This window comes from Strigops habroptila, chromosome 12 (assembly GCF_004027225.2).
Source record: "Strigops habroptila isolate Jane chromosome 12, bStrHab1.2.pri, whole genome shotgun sequence".
NCBI lineage: Eukaryota > Metazoa > Chordata > Aves > Psittaciformes > Psittacidae > Strigops > Strigops habroptila.
In genome coordinates this window covers 4,604,568-4,626,487 of record NC_044288.2, presented here as the reverse complement: position 1 = coordinate 4,626,487, position 21,920 = coordinate 4,604,568, and the positions used below count along the sequence as shown (strand labels likewise).

The following is a 21,920-nucleotide window of genomic DNA, read 5'->3' as shown; positions in this document are numbered from 1 at the left end:
AGAGGGGGTGTGTGCTTTCTGTGGGCTCGGGGAGGCCACGCTGTGTTTATAAAGTGATTCCAGTAAAATTCCAATCATAAATTTCCTGTCATCTCTGCTGTGTGGAGTGCGCGCTTCTCGTTCTTCGGGCTGAAACGCTGTAGAAAGGAAGCTTCAGGCAGACTCTTGTTTCACCCTGGTCCAGAGGAGGAGTGCAAGGTTTTATGTTCTTACAGTGATTGTTGGTGAGCAGATGCTGATGTGAGAGCTTGCCAAGGTGAGGCACCAGGCTGGGACAGGGCAGAGAGTGGAATATACATCTTCTGAGCTCAGCCTGTGCTGTGCAAGCCCAGCTCTCCTCCCTACTGTATGGGTTTAATTCAGTATATTAAGACCCTTTTTAATGGACTTCTGTGCTTAACGAAGCAGCACCCCAGCCTACCCTCGGAGGTGTGTAGCATGAAAGAAGCAGGGCTGGAACAGGAGGAGCTGCTTCTCTCAGGACTGAGCTCATGTACATATTTTACCCGTTCCTGTAGTGTCTTAATCGGATTAGAATATGTATTAACATAGGGATGAAGGAGGGGTTTCCATTTCTTACTCTTCTGTGCACCTGCGCTGCCAGTGTTGTAACTCAGCAGTTCAGTCGTGCAGCGTGAGCTTTCTGGAGTTCTGTTGGACTACGTCAAGAAAAGCATTTCTAGGATTGCCAGTGATCTTCTTTGTGGAGTGTTTCTGGGGTTAAGTGACAGCTCAGTAAGTATTTACGCAATGTGGTCACGAACTTTGCCTAGTGAGATGTACAGGGGGCCACATAATGATAGATAAACTGAATAAAAACTACTTCAGAATCTCTCAGAACATAGGTTTTTTACTTTATGTGTTCAGAGTGCAATGGTAACTGCAGCTAGGCCTTTCTAATCATGCTCTTTTAGTTTGGGGGGGGGAGCAAAAAGGGGCAAGTGAGCAGGAGCAAATATGGGGATCAGTTCTTTCTGTAAAGACATTTCTTTATGGGAGGGTGAGAGAGTGGAGACAGAGAGTGTATGTGTTAATTTCTGTGAAATTCCCATGAAAAATCAGTTTGTGTAAATAACTGCAGTGGAGCAGCAGCTTTTGCAGTTATTGGCCTTTCATGTGATAACCAGCATGTCATTATTTCCTGAAGTTAGCCACAGTAATTGAAACTCAAGGACAAATTCAATTGCTACTAACTGTTCCTTTTTTCCTCCTCTTTCTTTCCTTTTTTAAACTTGAGTAGTAACAGCTTCTTGCTCATGGATAATTTACATTATGCCCAAACCATCCTAAGAAGCTGCGAGTTGTACCTGGGGAGTAGTTCTTAGAGAAGCTGTGGTGGCCCCTCTGCGTGTAGCACACCACTCTTTGGCCGTGTGGCAAACAGAGGGGACCAAGAGCACTTTGATGGTTTTGGTGGGATGTGATGGTGACATCTTGGATGTGGCTGGGAGGAGAGAGCCTTTTGGTGGTCATCGATGCCAGACTGTAGCCTGGGGTAGACTTTCCATCCAGAGAGAGTCTGTGACTCTTCTCAAAGAGAAGTTCTTGATGTTCGGAGGCCTCTGGAATGTCCCCGTGGGGAAAATAACTGCGTTAAACAAGGACTTTCCCCCCCCTTCCACTCACTTGTGAAATTTCATTCAGGTTTGACTAAGAGAAACCCTGAAAATTACCGTTTCCCTTCTGATGTCAGCACCGCTCTGGCACCCTGCCTGTGAGTAACTCAACAGGAACGGTTCAGACCTGGCTGAGGCCACAGCTACAGCTGCAGCTTCGCCTCCACACACCGTGGTGAGAGACCTGCTCTGCCCCGTGGAACACACTCAGACCAGTGCATAGGCACAGCCAGCTCCAGTTGGCATCAGTGGGTTTGTACTTTCTTGCCACCATTAGTGTCCAAAACAGTAGTTTCAGCAGTGCGAGTACGGTCTGAGAAGCATGAGGCGCAGAAGAGGGAAGGTACCTGCCCTGAACATGGCCATTCTGGTTTAGGTTGGTGGCACTGAATTTGATCTTTTGAGTGAGGAGAATGTGCAGTGTGGTCTGTGCTGCCTGCCAAATCTTGCTGTTGGTTTGTTGCCTGCACTGAATTTGGAGGTGACTGGAGTTTTCTTGTTGAGCAGAGGTTTGGAATTCAAAGGGTCGTTTAAGCTGCTGTCCTGCTGCAGGGCAGGATCAGCCAGACCTGAGAACAGGGCAGATGAACGCCATGGAGCTGCCTCAGTCTGTTTAAGTGCTTTGCTACCCTTAGCATTGGATATCAGGGAAAATATTCCAACTCCAGTCACCTTAATTGAGTATCTCTTGTTGTCCTAGGTGTGGAGAACAGAGGCAAAAGTGTATGGTAACCTGCTTTTGAACATGTGGCTTTCTGCCTGCCCCCTGTTTCCTTGAGATAAACTTGATGGCAAAATGTCTCCCTTTACTTCCAGATGTGCTCTCTGGGGATGTGTTGAAGGCATTGGACTGTCCTGCTTTGCCACCTGAACTTCTTCCCGGGTCCTGGAGCTGACCAGGCTCCCTCTGTATGGGATCCTTCCTGTGGGCTTGTTTGGAGTTTCGTACTTCATAACAGTCTGATGATGGATTTAAAGTCCAGATGACTGTAGGACTATGCACCCTGTACAAGTTTAGGAGGAGAATCTGGTATTCATTAACTGTATGTAAATAATTAAACCAGTGCCAGACTAGAGGTGGTCTTTCCTTTAGACATACCCTTGTGAAATGGTTTGAAGAACGGTTCTTAACCTCTGTGCGGAAGGTACAAGGAGACGGTGGAAGTGCTGGAATTAGTTCAGACTTGATACGATGGGGTTTTTTAGTTAACTATCTCTGACTTTGGAGCTGGCACAGCTAATCAAGGAAAAGGCTTCCCGTCCAAGGCCAGTTTACTGAGTGCGATCACGTGTTCTCTGAAACTGCCTTTCTGTTGTGCTGTGGCTGCACGTGTTGTGTCCGTGGTGGCGGCAGTCCCGGCATCCTGCCCTTTGCTGGGGCCGCTCCGTGCATGTGGGGGTTAACTTCCTACTAAAATAAACCAAACTAACTCCTTTGCTTACTGGTGCGTGGGGGGGTTGTGGCAATTGTAGTGCTTTGGATCCCCTGGAAAATCAAAGTATCTCCTAGTTTATTGTGATACACCAGCGGGGCTGGTATGAGCAGTTCTCCACGTCTCAAAAGCCTTTCTTTGCCTCAGTTGGGTGTATGGGAACTCTTCAGAGTAGACGCTCAAAGCCGTATCTCTCTGAATTGAGGTTAATGCTGTAGCTACTAGATCATACTTTGTCTCTGGACATGGAGTTACACCTGGAACAGTTTCTTTGGTTTTACAAAAGATCATCTCAGTGGAAATGTCATTTCTATCTGCCTGGGGCAGGACATGGCTCCCCTGGAACAGGGCATGTCGGTGGGGAAGGGCCTCTTGGGAGAGGAGTGTGCTAATCCTGGGTGAGGGGTCACAACAGAAGTGCCATCAAAAGCACTTTTACTCAGCTCATGCAATGGAGAAGCAAAACACTTGCCTATCTGCTACCTGCTCTTGGAGGTGCAAAAGGGACTGACAGATCTTTCCCAAATTATCTTACCTGCCTCTACTTCAAAGACCTTTCTAAAGCACCTTCTCTGGCCTTCTGTTCAGTTCACAAGGCATGGCAGCGTTGCAAAAGCTTGTTTGCACGTTAATTGTGATTGATTACCTTGCAATCTAGGACAAGATTCCCTTTGAAAAGCTATATGCTGACTTGGTGTCAGGAATTAAAATCAGATGAAGTGATTAGTGTTGTACGAAATATCCCAGAGCAATTGAGTGCTCCTCGGCTTTCAACTGTGTTCTGGCCCTTAACCCTTGCCTCCCTTCTTCAGAGCAAGGTGCTAAATCTGTTGTCCACACGCTCAGAGAATAACTCATTAGGTATATTCTGTCAGGAGATCATGGGATAATTTGCTGCTGAGCTTCAGAGTGTAGATTTACTGGCTTTAATGATGAATGCAGAGTGTGTTGGAAGTGCACTGTGTCAAGGCAGCAGTGCTACTCGTCCTGAATGGTGAACATGTGTTAAGGTTAGCTTTAAATCTGATCACTCTGTAAATGGCAATAAACTGTTCGGAGTTGTCACTGCTGTCAAGGTACAGTCATGTCTCATCTTCCTTTTCTCATATGAGTTGTCTTACAGTTTCTTGTTATACCTGTTCCTGAAACCAGTGAAGACTTTGCAGCGTTGGCTGTTCCTCCTCCCCCCATGGCATTGGCACAGTTAGGAATTCTTGTATCTTCTCACCAGCTGCCAACACACACTCCTTTTAACTTGCTAAGCAACTCCCCACATTGTTCATTTTGCTTTGAAAGAGAGCTGGCTTTTTCTGGATGAAGATGAAATAAAAGCCCAAGGACAGAAGCGAGCATGGGGCAGCAGACCCAGCTTTCCAAACTCGCTACAACCAAGGGCTGGTGGGCTTTATGTTTTCATTATTACTATTTTTAAATAGCACTGACCTTGCATTGCTGTGGGGCTGGGATTCGTGTTGGGCTTGCCAAGTGTAACAAACCTGAATCACGACAGCCTTGGCTTGATGAAGGCTCTAGTAGTGTCTTCACTGCTGTCTGGGAGCTGGCTTGGCTGCAGCTCCCAGTTTCTTGCCTACATAAGTCTTCTCATCTCCCCCAGCCTCCTCTTACCAACACAGGCATGACAGCAGCTCTGCTTTCTGGATGGAAATAGATCATTTGGGTATAAATACTGGAGATTGGTTGTTGCCTGCTCTAAAGTTACCGAGTATGTCCTTGATAAATGCAGATGGTAACTTGTCATTACTGCAATTTTAAGTACTTTTGGTTCCATGGAACCGAAGTGGAGTCTTGAAGGCTGAATTTTAAGGCTAAAATAAGAGAAGGCTCAATAAAATCCACAAAAATAGCACCCAGATTTATCAGCTGCTGTAATGAGAAGGGAAATAACTTTCTATTAAGCAAAACAAAGCTTTGTTACCTTGTTTTGTGCTGGATATAAAACACTGCAGCGGGGTCAGGAGGGATGGATGGGATTTAAGGTGTACTAAGTTGCTTCCTAATGAGGTGACACCAGGGCTAATGCCAGTGCAGTGCAGACTGTGCTGTGAAGGTCAGCTCCTGCCCTGTACCTGAGTTATGGTTTAGATACCCTTGAAGTAACAAGCAGGTCATTGCCCCAGCAGCTCCTGACTGGGATGAGGATGTGCCTTTGGGCAGCTACAGCTGGCTGGTCCGCATCAGCCCCTTGCAAAACAGAGGTGATGTCCTCCACTGATGAGCCTGTCTCGAAGTGTAGAGGTGAGAGTGATGGAGCACAGAGTTTTGTGCTCACTCAAACCAAGACTGCCTGTGTCTTGCACAGATTCATTCCAAAACTCAGATTTCTTGGATTATTTTGGTCGTCTTTTACATGCTTTTAAATAACCCCAGTTATTCTGCAGAAGCAGGGGAGAGCCTGTGTAATGCTGAAACGTGGCTTGGAGAAACTACAGGCCCCAACATGCAGCTCTTACTAAAGCAGGCAGCTGCTGTGGACGAGATGGAGCTCTGCACGCTGAGATGAGGTACCCTCAGGTACCCTGAGTTGTTCCTCCCTTACGATGAGCGTGACTGTGTCCTACTCCATCTTGGTGGTGTGTGTGGTAGGACAGGTAGGTCCATGGAGACCTGTGGTGCTCTAGGGCCCTGACCTGATCTGGAGATGCTTCTTGGGTCTGCCCGTACCAAGCTGGCATGGTAAGAGGTCGTGAGGATTTGCCTGTCCAGTTGAGTCTGTTCAGCCAGCGTTTATTCTGCTGTAAAATGAGACAAATTTGCAAAGTGATGAGATACTCGAATAGAGATTGAGCTTTCAGCCAGACACAGGTGGGCAGGAACCTGCAGTGCTGCATTTTACAGATGAAGAGCTAGGAAGAAATTGTCTTTAGGAGGCTGTGCTAGAGGTGCATCCTCTTGAGTATGAAGAGAAGCAACTCTTGAGTGTGTACCAGGACCCATCAGATTTAGGTGCAGGAAGGGCTTTTCATGAGTTGGTGAAACTAACTTTGTTCTGAAGGTAAACTCCAGTGAGCCTCTTACATTGGGTCTTCCTCTAGGTTTGGAGCACATTCACCCTGTTCAGTAGCAAAAGCCATCTGCCCATGGGACCAGCATTGCTTGTTTGAAAGGAAACAGGGGTTACAGGGAATTAGCTGGATGGCTGGAGTTTGCCACAGGTCGCAGGTGTCTGGATGTATTCACGGGGCTTTTGGAGCCCTTTCAGGTTCTCAGTGGTGCTTAGCACAGATACTTTGCATCTTGCTCGGGATCTGAAGCAGCTGCTCTGGCTGATAGAAGTTAGATCACTTAAGCAGTAGTGACACTTGGTGTAATTTTGTTCTTCCATCCTAGCCCTTCCTCCTCTTGCTTGTTTTTATGGCTTGCTCTTGGCCCGGGCCCATTTCTGTGGTACAACATGAGCTTGCTTGCTCCTTCTAGTTGTAAGTAGGCCTGGAACGAAAATGCTGTAATGAGACACTTAACCATCTTTTTGTTGACTTGCCTCCAGTTCATTAGAACCAGACGTAGGAGGTTGGCTAAACTTAAAGCCAGATTTAATATTCAGGAAGGAAGTTTCCTTCAATCTTAAAAGGAACAGCACCTCACTACAACTATCACATGTTCCTTGGGATCAGCTCCCATGGAGCCGAGAAACAGTTTTCTTTCTCTTGTTTAGATGTTGGGAAGTGTCAAGAGCAGCATTTCCGAAACATTGGGGTGAGTTGGTTGAATAGTGTGCTTCTAGAGTGAGTGAAGTCTGAGAGTGAGGGGATAGCTGGTTACCTGGTTATTTGGATAGAAGGAAATGAGGGTTTTGTCCTTAAAGGTAAGTTGGAATACTGGAGGTGTTAGAGCTCGCAGTGCTAAACAGCAAACTGCATAACCTGATTCTCAAAACTTCACTAGTCTCCAGCTGCTGTAAAAGAATCATAATCCTTAATTTTGACTGCACTGAATTCAGTCAGTAGTGTTTGTCAGGATCTCCTGCCACATTAAAACAGTGGAAGTAGTTGTCAGCTCCTGCTTCCACACCAGTGCCCGTTTGATAAAGAAGGAAGCCGGTTGCCCAGACAAGTCATCTGGGCTGGGCTGGGCTGTCGATAGGGACATGGGGGCAGCACTTGTTCTCCAGCCTGCTGCAGAGAGCAGGACCCAGCCTGGGCTTGGGCTGTTCCCTTCCCTCTCAAGGTGTTATTACATTGTGGTGTTTTGAAACAGCGTGGATGTTCAGGTGTATCACTGGTGTCCTGCTGGCAGAAGAGAGCTGGAGGGAAATGGAAATGAATCCTCTGGTTGTTGCCTAGTTTTCAGGTGGTTGAGGATCCCTTGTGCTGTTTCCATGAGGATGTGCGTCAAGCCTACAGATGGGAGAAGTGTCCATGAGGCACCTCCCGTTGTGTTGCTTGGACGAGGGCACTTGAGCCCGGCTGTGGGCAAGCTTCAGCCTGGGGCTAACTGGACATAAAAACAAAGCAGAGTTTCCCCCCCTCCAGGTCCGTGTCAGTGTTCACAGTGTAAATCTTACTTCAGGTCCTTTCGTGCGACAGCTTTTCCCAGGTCCAGGAAAACGTCCTGTTAATGTGAGCGTGCATCTGCCTTTGAGTGTATCCTGAAGACTGCAGAAAACCAGCTGCATGTTGTCTTTGAATGTGACGTTGGTCTAAATATTACATGGAGGGTCCTGAGGGACACCTAAATAATGTGGTGTGATAAGCAGTGCAGCCGTGTGTCAGAGAGAACAACTGACTGAAGAAAGGAACTGAAATCCAGAGCCTCGATAAGCTGGATGTGTTGAATTTGTTAAGGGGGGCTTAAAGTCAGACTGGGAAGGAAAGACGAGATCAGGAAATGCACTTTGTTTAAAAGCCAGGCAGGTTTGGCACCTTCCTGCCCTCCACCTTCTAAAAGTGTAGGAAACCCTCAGAACCCTGCTTGTACTCGGGCCTGAAAGCTGTACTCTGTCAGGTTACTTCCAGCGAAGGTTTGAGGTGGGACTCCCACTTCACTTCCCTGCCAGATCACTTTCTGATTGACTTCTTTCAGGAATAAACTGTTCTATGATGATACAACCTGTAAGCAAAACTCTGGTCAGTTTTAATCAATTTGAAGAGTATTAGTAAGAGTGGTGCTTAGGAAAGTCCTTTGAGATGTGTGGACTGGCCTCTTGCTGAGCAATGTTAATAGGGTAATTACTGAACTGTGTTTAGCCAGGGAGATAGAGCTCACAGGAGAGCTGCTGGGAGAAAACTTCATCTTCTTTCCACTGGTAAAACTTAGTGTTCTGGTTTTTCAGATCTCCCCAAAGGAACTGGTGTAATAAATGTATGATCAAGGAAAGGAGCCACACTGAATGGGGGCTGATCTTAAGTTACAGGAGCTCCAAATCGAAGCAGGTGACTGAAGTAATTCAGAAGATGTCCTGTTTTCCTTCTGTGTGTGGTGTTGGTATCATGAGCTTGTCCTGAGGGCTCTTAGCAGGAGATCAGAGGAATAGAAAGTGGCTTTGGTCAAACTGACCCACTGGAAAAAGTCAGAAATAAGACCAGGCTCCCTCTAGTTGCAGAACTGAAACTATTGAGCAGAGGTCAGTTACTTGAACATTTTCGCAACCAATAACTTAATCTGTATTGGCCACTGATCATGAGATGATGATGAAACATCACCTCTTGGTTATATATTCAAATCTAAGTTAGGTTCTGGGATGTGTGGGAGCGAGGGGGGAGTTGTATTTCTCTGTAGCTTACATCCTGCAAGTTTGTAACCCTGAAACCAATCCTGAACGATAGTCCATCAGTCAGGTTTTGGTACCCCAAGTGTGAGTCAGAGCAGCCCAGCCTGTTTCATTGCCAGGGTGCTTGTTCCCAAAGCGATGGGTGCTGCCTTGGGGGCAGGCAGGGAAGGTCACTGCTGGGTGCTGGGCAGTGCTGCCTCCGGCTCAGTGTTGTCCTGTGCATCGTGAAGGCTGAAGGAAGTTGGTGGATTTCTGAAGTTTAAAAAAGGGAGGGGAAAAGAAAAAAGGAAGTGCACGTTTGTGATGATGTGCTCGGTAAAACACGCTTGTCATTGAAACTGTCCTGGGGAGACACTTGAAACACTTCAGGGTAGTGTTTACCACGGGGTTTTCTGTGTGTTTTGTTTTTGGGGGCATCTTCATCTACTACAGGAGGATCTTCCTTTTTATCCTTAATTTCTCCTTAGCCTCTTCCATCTCTGTTTAAAAGCAGAGGACGAGAGGCAAGGAAGTGTGACCCAGTGCACTGGCCCTTCAGAAGCTATAAAAGGCAGCGAGTTCAGGCTGGGATATTGACCTTAGCACAGCCAGTTGCACCTTAAATAGATCAGATGAAAACGTCCCCCACTGAAGATGAACAGTGTTTGCTCATGAATGAGGATGATGGTCAGTTTGTGCTCGTTTCTCAGCTCGAACCCTCTAGACTGGTTATGGAGGAATTGGGGTCGCTTGTGTGTGGAGTTTCAGAAACCCCAGATGAGCGTCAAAGTGTCTGAAGTGCAAACTGGAGGCATGAAAACTACCCGCTGAAAGGAGGGTTTGCTGAAGCATCTTGGCTGCCTGTTGGGTGTCATGGTGATGTGGGGTGTTCCAAGCCCTCCCCGTTAGTTCCGTTCTCTCTCGATGCCGTGGCATTGCCAGGGGTGGATGATGCTGAAGGGAGCGACTCTCTGGGTTGGTCAGTCCATAGGTGGAAGTCGTCGCAGCCTGGCTGGTTTTGGTGGGTCTGTGAGGCTGTTGTGCCAGCTTGGAGCAATCCCTCCTGTGCATTTCACACTTGTTCACAAGTACTTGTGCCTTACGTGCAGGTACCATCACACCTAATATTGCTTAACGGTGGTGGGTGTGTTGAAAATTGGATTTGTCTTGATCAAGGCGTTGGTGGGCTTAGAGGTGGGAGGTCAAAGCCCTCATCCCTGGATGAGGATGCAGCGTGTTAATGGTGTTGGAGGTTGGGACCTCCAAGACCTGACTCAGTGTCTTGTGGCAGCCTGAGCTCTTGGTAGCTCCAGAGGACGTGGAACGTACTAGAACTGGCAAAGGTCAGTGCAGCCTCTCCACTGTGATTAGAGATGCTGTTTAGAAACGTTAATGTTAAGTTGATAAAGCCTCTTGGCAGCCTTGTGATCAAGACAAAGTATTTTCCCTGGATGATGCTGCATTTGCCATGACTCTGAGGTGGATGTACCCCTGCCTGTCTTGGCCTGGCTGGTGTTTGTCAGTGGGGTGGAAGGCACTGGAGAACGGGCAGGGAAAGCTGCTTATTTTGAACCCGGATCTTTTCCAAGAGCCACTATAGGTGTTACCAGGCTGTTAAGGTGAAGCTGTTGCTGATTTTCTTCATACAGCTTGTTGATTTTGATAAAAATGGCACAGAAAGGTTGGGAGAACACGGGTGGTTTTATTCTCTTGCCTGGTTTCAATGATTAAACCCAGTATGACCATGATCCCTGTTGACTAATTCTTAGGGAAGACGACTCCCTTTTCCCAGCATTGTCCATCACTAATACAGTTTCTATAGCCAACATGGCAGTGTGCTTTGTAACTTCACTGATGCAGAGACTCTTTGCCCTTGCCTTTGGGGTTGGAGACACGAGGAAAGAGCATGTTCTTTTACTGAGACCTAGTTTCTTCACTTCAGCAAGATCCCACCCGGATTCAGCCTCGGGAGGGTGAGCAGGTTGTTCTCTGAGCCTGCGGGACGACGGTCACCATCTTCTCAGCATCTTCTCAGCTCGGTGACTTCCAGGCCCGCGGCACTCGGTGGTCCCCGTGCTCCGGCCATGGCAGGGGAGCAGCTGCCACCTCTCCCTGAACTCGCAGGGCCCGCTCGGGCCTGTCTTTGTACCGGCTCTCAGCAGCCAAACAATAGTTAGTGCTGGCGGGGCCATGTGGCGCGTCACGTGCGCGGCGCTGCTTCTGCCGGGGTCTTTGCCCATCTGTTCTCAGCTCTTTCTGGGTTATCAGGCTCGGGTCCAAGTCCTCACAGGCAGCCAGCTCCATGGCCAGAGATTATGAGCACTAACCTTCCTGGCAGGAGTGGCGTGGCTTTGCTTTTATGCAGATTAGCCATGTGCTCCTCACTTCAAGGCGTTCCACAGGAAAAGCCGTTTCCTGTGTTTGCTTCTCGGTGGGCGGCTCCGGCACGTTGTACCGGCCCGGGGCCGAGCCTTGTACACAGCGAGCAGGCTCGGGAGAGAGGGATTACAGCGTGCTGCCCCCCCTTCCCCTTCCACCTCCAGCGCTACGTCACCACAACACAACCACACGCGCGCTCATACTGTTGGTGTCATTCATTCAGTGCCAAGATTGCTTTAAAAAATTCCCTTGGCCCCAGTTCAAACAGGAGTACAGCTGGGATGTGTTAGATTTTAGGCAGTCTGCCCTCAATTTGAGATGAGTTATAAATAGCAGTGCCGACTTCCTTAACTACCACTCTCCGAGGTAAAATGCAGGTTAATGACTGTGGGAATCAATTAGGGCTTCTCCGGGTTAAACAGCCGGGAATGCTGCTGCTGAGTTTTGATCACAAACCCCAAATCTAGGCAGGAAAAGACTTCGAATCCAAGGTGAGAGCTTAGGGCTTTTAGTACTATTTTTGTGGCCTTCATAGTTTTTGGGGGGCAGTTGTGGCCAATCCCCGCGTTTGCCAATAATGGAGTGACACTGGTTTGAAACTGGAGAGTTCAGTAAATGACTCTCTTTCCTTTTCTTCCTCTGGCGTAATAAAACACAAATGTGAGAAGGTAATAGGGAAAGTCAGGATTACATTTTTCGATACAGCTGTGGAGGGTTTGGCTCTTGCTTCCGAAGTGGGATTTGCCTCTTCCCTTTACTTGTTTTCCTGCTGGGACCATTAAGCGAGTCCCCTCCAATTGAACCAAACTGTTCTTTCAAGAGGCCAAATTTCTCTGCTGCTGGACAAAATCGGAAGGGAATTGTTTGTGGAATCCTCTTGTCTGCTTCAAAGCTTCTTTTATTCTTGTTTTTTAAGGAAAACTCTGGCTTGTTGTTGAAGAGGAGCCGGTTTTCACAGCGCTGTTTCATTTTAGGGGTCTGACATCCCTTACACTACACATACTGCTTTGGAAAGCTTTTGAACTCGGCAATTTAAGCTCGCTTTGGGCTTGCTGTTACTAGCTCTTGGTCTGGAAATCCCTTACCTTTTCTCGAGAGCTCAGCATTTCTCTGGAGCACCGGCTGCTTTTGCTACACACCGCCCCAAACAACTCTGCTTTTGAAAGTTCCGCTGGTGACAGGGCTGTGTTTTGCCAAGTTTTGGTACTTAAGAGTGTTATAAAACAGCAGAGATAACGAGATTGAAGGGAGAATAGAAGCAATTTCTATGAATGCAAGGAGATGTAAGCAGGGGGTCTGGACTTCAGCGATCAAGGAGCAACACTTTCTCTCAATTATGTCTCTCTGTGGCAGGGCCTTTGCTTTTGAAGTGTAATCACAGTAATCTACTCCTGTGGTTTCCTATTGAAAGGATTTCCCATGTATCAGTCCAGAGAAGAATCTCCAGCCTTTTGCAGTCGGGGTTTGGTATTTCCTTATTTATCCTGAAGTGTTCTTGCAGGCGAACAGGCTTCCTCTTGCCTTACCCATCTTGTGTAACATGGGTGTACAAAGGAGCTGGGCAGCACCTCCGCTCCCCCCGCAGCCTTCGCACGAGCGCTGGGATCGATCCGCACTTCACTGCGCTTCCACTCGGACTTTGTGAGATTGCCTAAAAGGCTTGAGGTAGCAGATTCAAGTAGACTTCCTGATGGAAGGCTCTTTAAGCCAGAGCAACGCTGCTAAAATGAGCATGCTTAAAGCCCCCGTTAGCAAAAGAGGTGTCTTTAACAGGAGATTTTGAAGGAAGAAACAACGTGGCGCAGCATTTGAGATACACCCGTCAGGCCCAGAGGAACACAAATTACCCTGTTGGTTTGCAACAAGTCGGGAGTGTGCATATGAAATAGTTCCATCATTAGAGATTAATTGGCGTTTGCATATCTTCTGTTTATAGAATTTTAGCTATAAGGCTGTAATTTAGAGTGATGCTCTTCATGTTTGTTTTTAGCATCCTCTGTGCGCTAGGGCCTTGTGGAAGAGCAGCAGCTCAGAGCAGCGCAGTTTGGAAGCACGTCGTGCACTCCTACGCTGAGCAATCAAGGTGACGACTTGGTCACATCCTGGAAATATGTTTGGGGTTTGTGTTTTGGGGGTTTTTCTCTTCTTTCTTCCTTTTTTTTTTTCCATTGGCCGCATAAACAGTTCCAAATGTTCCTTGAAGTTTTTTAGCAGGCGTCATGCTTCCTGTCGGAGTCATGGAAAAATGGATCTTCACCTTGTTTCTATCCTTCCTGAAGATATGGTTAGCTTTGCGGGTGACCACAGACAAGCAAATCTGTGCAGAGGAGGCAGCATGTGGTGTGTGTGTATTTAAGATATAAAAAAGGCAAACAGAATATCCCTGAACAGGAGTGTATTTGAGAAGCTGCCCTTGGTAGCGGGCTGCAAAGGTGAACTAACAACTAGGAGGAAGCAAGGAACAAACAGAAAAGATGCTGAGATGTTTAGTGAGTATCTCCGAAGTTGCATTTGATCAGCAGAAGGAGGGAGGTTTGTGTTTCAGGGGGTGGTGGGAGGGAGGTTTGATTTGTCAAAAGCCAGGGGCTGGGAAGCAGCTCCTGGTGGCACTGTTTTTGCATACCAAAGAAGATAACGTGGGGAGGGAAAAAGATGTCAGTAATCTGAGGTGATACCCACAAGGCAAGACTTGCATTAGGGACAATTGCTTGAAAGATGTAAACACAATTTGCATCCGTTAGGGTGTATGGGAGCTCCACATGGGTGCTCCCATTCAGGAGGTAAGGCCCTGTAGCTCTGAGGATTCAGACTACAGCCATCAAAGGCCTCTTTATTTCCTGACCCCTTGAATGGAAGCTCCTTTTCAGAGCATGGTACAAAACCCTGGGTGCATGGCATGGTCTGTGGTGTGTGGTCATTTGGGCTTCTCCAGGCTTCCCCCTCTGAGGTCCAGCAGCCTCTCAGTACTCCTGTTACTTCTCAGCAGTAGCATTGGTGATAACTTCAACATAAAACACAAAATGTAACTTCTTCAGAACTGTTTTAGTATCAGCATGGACAAAAATGGGAACATCCAGCACAACTGAGCACCGACAGGGCATCTACAACCTGCCTCGACGGAGGGAATCCCACTGGTGCCATGCACGTGGTCGTTGGTGAACAGCTTCCGTAGGATGGCAAACACTGGATTTGAAGGCACCAGTCTGAGGTGTCTGATGCTGAGCTGGGGTGGAGAAGGGGACTTGGACCTGGTTCTCAATTGATTTATGCCATATTGGTGCAAATTTATCTAAGGGAGCCTGATTTCACTTGAGTGGGTTCCCCCTGTTACCAAACCGGGGCTGCTTTTGCTGCCATCTCCACTAAATTCCCTCCCATGGCCCAGGTCTGTTGCCCTACAAGAGTACCATTAGCTCCCCGTCGTGTCCCTGCTTCCTTGGGCTTGGCGTGGGCTCGGTGCTGTGTGGCTCTGCCTGCCAAGCAAGCCAGAGCAGGCAGCTGGTCAAACAAATGTTGTCAGGGCCTGTGTGTTGGGACTTCAAGCTGTGCTGGCTGGTGGGGTAGGGTTTTCTCCAGTGTAACATACTGCACAAACTTCTTTCTCCCCCAGGAGGGTGGATTCTGCAAACATAACTGAAACCCTGTTCTGGTCTCCAGGATTCTTTCTGGTTTCCAGCAGGAGCTGGCTTTGTGCGATATTTGCTTGTGCAGGCCTGTTGTGCCACTCCTCAAGCACCTGATCTCAGCAAGAGAGGGTGGATCTGTACAAATACCACCCTAGGGCTAGTTGCAGGAAGGAATGGTGTAATAGAGAGTCCATTGTCATGGTGATCTGGTGGAAAACATCTAATTGGTATTAGTTAGGTCATCGGGAGATCAGCGAACAATTCGTATTCAGTCTGAGTGATGGAGGTTAAAGACTGCGCCTGGGATTCATGTAGAGGTCACTACACCAAAACAGTCCTTGCTTTAGTGTGGAACTAGTACTGCTTGGGTAGCAAGACTCAGTGTGGAGTTTTAGAGCATTTTCAGGGCATTTGACTGACTGTTCTTACGTCTTGGCTCCAGGCAGGGGTAGTCCTAGGAAGTCCCAGGAAAGTTGCATTTATTCACTTGTCTCATCACGTCTGCTCTCAGACTCAGGGCCCTGTCTTTCAAAGCTGACAAATTTCATTTTCATGCCTCCAAAGAAATTTGATTTAGGATCCCTTATTCTACAAAGGCAGCAAACACAAAGCACGTGTACCAATGAAACATGCAGAAATGGAACCGCGGTCTTGAATGCCGTGAATGTCAGTAGCACTGCCTGGTATTAATGCATCAATATGGATTAATTGAAGTGTGTAAGTGTAAGTTAACAGCCTATAGTGTTTTGGGAGACGTTGTTGCATGTAAAAGAAGCAGCATTTCTTGTAAAGATTTACATTTTCAGCCTAAATGTACCTTGTTGTGGAATATCTGGATGTTAAACTACTGCCTACTATGGGGAAAAGCCACTTCCATTGATAATCCATCTTTCATAATGATCCTTCTGCCTTTCTCTCTTGTCCTCTGGCCACGGGAGAGATATCAGCATAAAGTGACCTCTTCTCCTTGGGCTTGTTCTTTGTCTGTAGGTTTGAAAGGGCAGCAGGAATCGTGCTGCAATTCGGAATGTAACTGTGGGGTTTAGCACCTGGGAAGAGGCAGATGCGCTTCTGCTTCGCTGCACCAACCTGTTGAAGTTTTCTTCTGGGGATTGGGGAAGTTGTGAACGATTCCTGGACGTAGCTGGATGTACATCATGTGTTGCAACTTGCTTTGCAGCCTTCGAGCCCGATGGATCAGATGGGGAAGATGAGGCCTCAGCCGTATGGAGGAAACAACCCGTACACACAACAACAGGGACCTCAGGCGGGGCCGCAGCAAGGACATGGCTATCCAGGACAGCCCTATGGACCGCAAACCCCCCAGAGATATCCCATGGGAATGCAAAGCAGGACGCAAAGTACAATGGGCAGCATCTCATATGCACAGCAGGTAGAGCACCCAAGCTTCTGTAGTCTCTGTTCACAGCAGGGGCAGGCAGAAGAGCAGCAGAGTACTGTGTCTTCTGAAGGGATCACTTCAACCGGGTTGGAATCAATTGCTTTGGGAAGATGGCATTTCTTTAGGCTACATGTTGCACCACACCTGGATCCAGGTGTGATTGATGTACAAGGACCTGTGGAATCCTTGCTTCCAGGAGAGGCAGTGCCAGAGCACTGAAACAAGGGAAAAATAAACAGCAAGGGGAGTAAGATACTCTTTCTGCCGTGTTCTGTTAAAGACATGGCTGTTCTTTACAGAACAAATTACTTCAGGTCAGTTTTGGCTCATCACACGATCCAAGTGGCTCCTGCTGCTGGACTGTGTGCAGGATTGCAGAAAAGGCTGCCTTTTCCTGGAGCAAACAGTCTTTCCTTTCAGTGTTACTATCATTGAGAGGTGGTCAAATAAGGATCCCTGAAAAATTGGTTAAAGTGCCTATTAAAATGCTGTTATTGCCAAAAATGATGTCACACATGACTTTTGCTGTTGTCTGGGAAGTATCTAGGTAGTGGCATTTCCAGTGTGTTCCCAGTTAGCTGCTCTGCACAGGTCTCTGAATTTTTTCTTCTTGAGCATAATCCTACTTTGTGTGTGTATGTAAAATACCTTCATAACTGGTATAACTCTGTCCTTTCCTTCTGTAGATTCCTCCTTATGGACAGCAGGGCCCCAGTGCATATGGGCAGCAAAGCCAGACTCCGTATTACAACCAGCAAAGCCCTCATCCCCAGCAGCAGCAGCCTCCATACTCCCAGCAGCCTCCATCCCAGACCCCTCACTCTCAGCCTTCTTATCAGCAGCAGCAACAGCCTCAGTCTCAACCTCCGCAGCTTCAGACATCGCAGCCTGCCTATTCCCAGCAGCAGTCCCAGCCGCCCCATCAGCAGTCCCCAACTCCATACCCTCAGCAGCAGTCCTCAGCCCAGCAGCATCAACAGAGTCAGCCTCCCTACTCACAGCAGCAGTCACAGTCGCCCTACCAGCAGCAGCAACAAAGTCAGCAGACAGCTTCCTCGGCTCTTTCTCAGCAGTCATCTTCATACCCTCAGTCACAGCCGCAGCAGCAGCAGTCTGCATACTCTCAGCAACGCTTCCCTCCTCCTCAGGTAGGCCATCCTCTGCTTTGGTTCCTTCTCTTAAGTGCTTTTTCAAGAAACTTGGGCAAATCCTTTCCTTTGTGCATTAAAAGTTGGGTGAACTACACATCAGCAGGCTGGCTGGAACGATCACCGTAATAGACGTGCTGCCTTCTCTGTCGTGTCTAGATCTGTATCTCTCACAGAGAGATGTTATGGTGGTGATCCTGCAGTTTTGAAGGCTAGTGTTGAGTAAATGCTGCTGATCGGCCATCCCAATCCAAAGGATTTCATAATGGAATGGTTTTCGCCTTGTGGCCTGTAGAAGTTCTCCAGGTGTTCTCCAGAGTTACTTGGTTTAGCACAAGAGCAGAGTGACACGTGGATGGTGAGGGAAGAGTTAGCTCTTAAGTGTAAAACTTGGCTTTAGGGAGGAGAAGTAAAGCATCAAGCATGTGGAATTTCAGCTTAAATCATGAAGCTATTTGTTTGTGTAAATTGTATTTCTTTTCAGCAAGGCTTAATCTCTTAATAGTTGTGTGAGAAGCTGGCAGGGACCTTTCAGCAAACATGGCAGTGCCTCAGAGGTAGCTTTAGAAAAGTTGAAGATCGTCGTTGACTTGCCTTGTTTGTGCAATGAAAGATGCACAAACTATGGTAAGATGTTGGAAGATGAGGAAGCTGAGTGGGCCATCTCCCAGGACAGTCCCTGTTCTTCAGGATCTGTGATAAGGGAAAGCCAGAGAATTGCTGTTCTGTCATGTTTTAGATGTCTGCTCCCAGTGCTCTCAGTAGAAGTCCAGCAGTGTTTGTCCTCCCGCAGAGCCCTGTGCGTGCTGGCTTGAGCTCTTTGCTGTCTGATTTCCTGTTTTGGGCAAATGTCACCAAGGGTGCATAATTCTTTCACAGTGTGAGAATTTACCAGAGTGATTCTGGCAGAGGCTTTATTTTATTCCCCTTTGTGGGTTTTTGGTGTTTCTTGATGTTTCAGGAGTTATCTCAAGACTCATTTGGGTCCCAGGCATCGTCTGCTCCCTCAATGGCTTCCAGTAAAGGGCAAGAAGATATGAACTTGAATCTTCAGTCCAGACCTTCTAGCCTGCCGGTGAGTGGTGAGCTGATCTCGAAGCGACTGGGGCGAGGGCAATCAGAAGCACAGCATGATAAATTAGCACTGGTAGTATTCCACATGGAAATGGGAATGATGGAGGCTGCCTGTGCTTTTTACTAAGTCATTAGCTTCTGGCTTCCCACTGGAGATTAAATGTAATTTACGAAAGTAATGGATTTGAGAGTGAAGTTTAACCCTAAATCCTCTGGTCTGCGTGTTCTAGCTAAAAGATTGTATTTTGGAGCTTTCTGTTCGCAGTGTCTGAAGAACCTGTCAGAGCAAACCTGACCTTCAGGGGAGAAGTGTCTCACTTGTATTCTATGTTCTTGTTCCTTCAGCCCACTGTTGCACTGGTGGTTAGCAGCCTGGTTCCCTTTCTGTGTCGTTGGATCCTTAAGCTTCTTTTGTCCAATCTGACTGAACAGTTGGGGAAAAAGACAAGTTTATTAGTACCTGGAGTGAGGAAGATCAGTCACAGATAGCTCCTTCCTTCAGAGATGGAAAATTATATCTTCTTTTGCATTCTAAATGTGCTTGCTGTATGTATAGTGAACACTTGGGTATGAGTGCTTAGTGTTCCTGTAGCTTTTTGGACCAGAAGAGTTTAACTTTGGGTTCAAACTTCATCAAGAAATAGAGAAGGGTTAGAAGTTTAGATCAGTTTGCACAAGTTGGTCTCTGCCTCTGACTGGGAGGTGAAGTTTTGAGCCACTGAGTTCTGATTTACCTGGTTACTTCCCTTGGAAGGAGTAGGAAGTGAGTGAGCTTTCATTTCTTGTTGTTTAGCCACTGGCTAAATCAGGTTTCTGAGCTGCAGCTGGGTCGGTGTGAGCAGAGTGAGCTGTGTATGTAGCAAAGTTATTTTTGCTCTCAGCAATGAGAACGGCTTTGTTGGGAGCCCCTCCAAATAATTCCTTTGGATTGCGACTACAAATTGTCACCCAAAATACAAAGTGATTCTAGTTCTGACCACCTAATGGGAGTATTTGTGGGTTGTTTATTTTTCCTTCCTTTTCCCTTTTATTTCCCTTCCCCCCTTTTTTTTTTTATCCTTTTGGACCCTGATTACAAAGATTTAATTTGTTCTGAGGCCTGGGGGGGAAAAAATCCTTTTAAATAGCATGTTTCTTTCCACTCTGCCTCTCCACAAGTTCTTCCATGTGACCCATCTCCTGGCAAAGAATGTAGGAAAAGTGAAGCCACTGAAGTAATTGAAGAAATTGCTGTAGCTGGGAACGGTGGGAAGTCCTGTTCAGTGGCATTGTTGATGGGGCCTTCCTGAATCCTACCAATCAGCGCCCTCTGACTCAGATTATAGGAATTAGTTGCTCTGCTTAGCAGAAGTGGCTCCTTCTCATCACCAAGTGGGAGTTTGTTTTATACCTTGTGGTTAAAACGTATGTGGCCCCTTTCAGATGTTCCTTTTTCCCCAAGGAGTTGCAGAAAAGATAGCCATCTCTGCTGTAAGCATGACGGAATCCCATCCAGGTTTAAAGTATTGAATGTCCACCAATTCCTCATCAGGTACTTTAGAGATTTGCTGAAGGGTGCAAAGAATGGGGCTGGCTTTTAGAATTGGCCAGCTATAAAGCTCGCTTCTGTTTTGAACAGACTTTAATAGCTTGTTTTCCTGACTGTATCACCAAATAGTTCGTATTTAAGAAATCAAACAGCCTTCAGCTTACCCAAGCCCGGTGTATTTTTGGGCCTTCTCTTCTTTGATAGGCAAAAATTAAACAAGGGAGACCCCTCCTGCAGAAACTCACCCTTATTCTTGTGTGTTTCCTAATTCCTTGTCTTCTTGTTAGGATCTTGCAGGACAAGAGCAGCATCCCTCTCTGTAAACGGGGAAATGCAGCAGACAGTGATGCTGTGGAATGTTTTAAAGGGAGGACCTCCCGGGTGTATGGCAGCCAATTCTTTTGTTTCAGCGATCAATCTCTTGCATGAAGTTTGGCCTGGGGATGCTTAGAAAGAAAAGAGCTACCTGGAAGGGTGCAATCAATTTCTTTTTATCTTCCTTATATTGCTCAGTCTGTCTGGTTTAGAAAGTTTTATCCTACTCGGGAGGATTCCAGGATCCCTGTTTTGCCATTATCTATGACTTAGAGAAGCATAGTTAGTTTGTGGGCTTCTAATTTTTTGTGGAGTTCGGAGCCCTTTCCCAAGCCTCAGTAGGGGCTGTGGAATAGCTCACTGGGCATCTTGGAATCGGGACAAATCCTGCCATGCATCATCTGGAATTAAACAGAGATCAGCTCCAGCAGGAAAAGGAGGTTGCGGCTTTTTAAGTTCTTGAGAAGTGTTAAATTTGTGTACCTAGTGCCTTTACACGTTAATATTGGATGTCGTCATTAATGCTGGAGTTGTAAGCAATAAAGGGGGGAATATTTCTTTGGCTGATCCTATTACAGTTGCGGTACGGGGTCATCTCCTGGATGGTGACATTGGCACGTTGTTCAACTCCTGTGGCTTTGTTAAACTGGGCCACATGGATTGTTCTGGGTGATGGTCTTCCAGATACCTCCCTGAGAATGGTTTTTGTGTCACTAACCAAGCTTTTTCCTGATGGTGTCCCTGTATTCAGACTTTGGACAGCAGAAGAGCCAAATTGCTGATTTCTCTAATGCTTTGTCTGCTCATCTGTAAGTAGCAGAATGTCTGGGATTCCATTCCTGCTTGGGGTATATGCTGTTCTGGTTTAAGTATTTCCTGATTTGCTATTCTCTTTCTAAAGATGATACCTGCTATATTTTGGGGGTGACTGCTCCTGCTGACTTGAACTCACTGATGCCTTTTGAAGAGGAATACATCCACACGAGTGTCCTGTCTGTTACTCTTTTCCTGTAGCAGGCTAGGTGAAGAACTTCTCTGAAGAGTTTGCTGCTTCCCTAGGGAATCTCTGTCAGGATTGCAGCTAAAGTAAACTTAGCTTGCTACTGGATATAGGAGAAGTGTAGTCTTTTGTATCTAGGTGTAATAGAAGAATAGTAATCCTTAGTATGAATCTGTTTCTCCCAGGAGATTCCCTAGTCCCTTCTTCTTAGCAAAGGATTCTCCCTGGCAAGTCATATCCAGTTTATTCAGTGTCTTTTACCTTTGGAGGTTTGGATTGTGACTCTGTAGGAATCAGATATTTCCAGCTACTAATTGCCTTCTGGTTAGGCATGGACGGTGCTGGTAGCAAGTATAGGGGAAGCAAATAGGGTGCTGGGACATCCATTTGGGTTTGGATTGCAAATCAGTTCTGTTACAAAGTTCTCTGGAGTTTTAGGCTTACTGGGAGGAATTTTGTGTCTCATTATGGAACATGCAATGGATTTTTGTCTTGCCCCAAACTCTGTCTGATGGGCTGCCTTGAAGGAGTTGAATGCAGGTTTCTGATGGCTTCGAGATGGGAGGAGTAGAGCATCAAGACAGTGGTTTTCACACCAGGCTGTTTATACCTTCCCAACCACGGAAGTTTGTATCTGTGGTGTTGGGACTTCCAGCTTGGCCCTAAAAACCATTTATAAAGCAAAACTGATT

General features: G+C 46.9%; 1 protein-coding gene across 3 annotated transcripts in view; it reads left to right on the top strand.

The window, feature by feature from the left end:
* ARID1A (AT-rich interaction domain 1A) overlaps positions 1-21,920 on the top strand; it is a 59,866-nt gene that overhangs the window by 7,721 nt on the left and 30,225 nt on the right. For 2 of the 3 annotated variants that reach the window (XM_030505202.1, XM_030505203.1), the window contains exons 2-4: positions 15,942-16,154; positions 16,850-17,311; positions 18,273-18,386. In XM_030505202.1, the coding sequence (XP_030361062.1) occupies positions 15,942-16,154; positions 16,850-17,311; positions 18,273-18,386 (789 nt within the window). The remainder of the gene's footprint in view (positions 1-15,941; positions 16,155-16,849; positions 17,312-18,272; positions 18,387-21,920) is intronic. The other variant, XM_030505204.1, reaches the window with a different exon arrangement.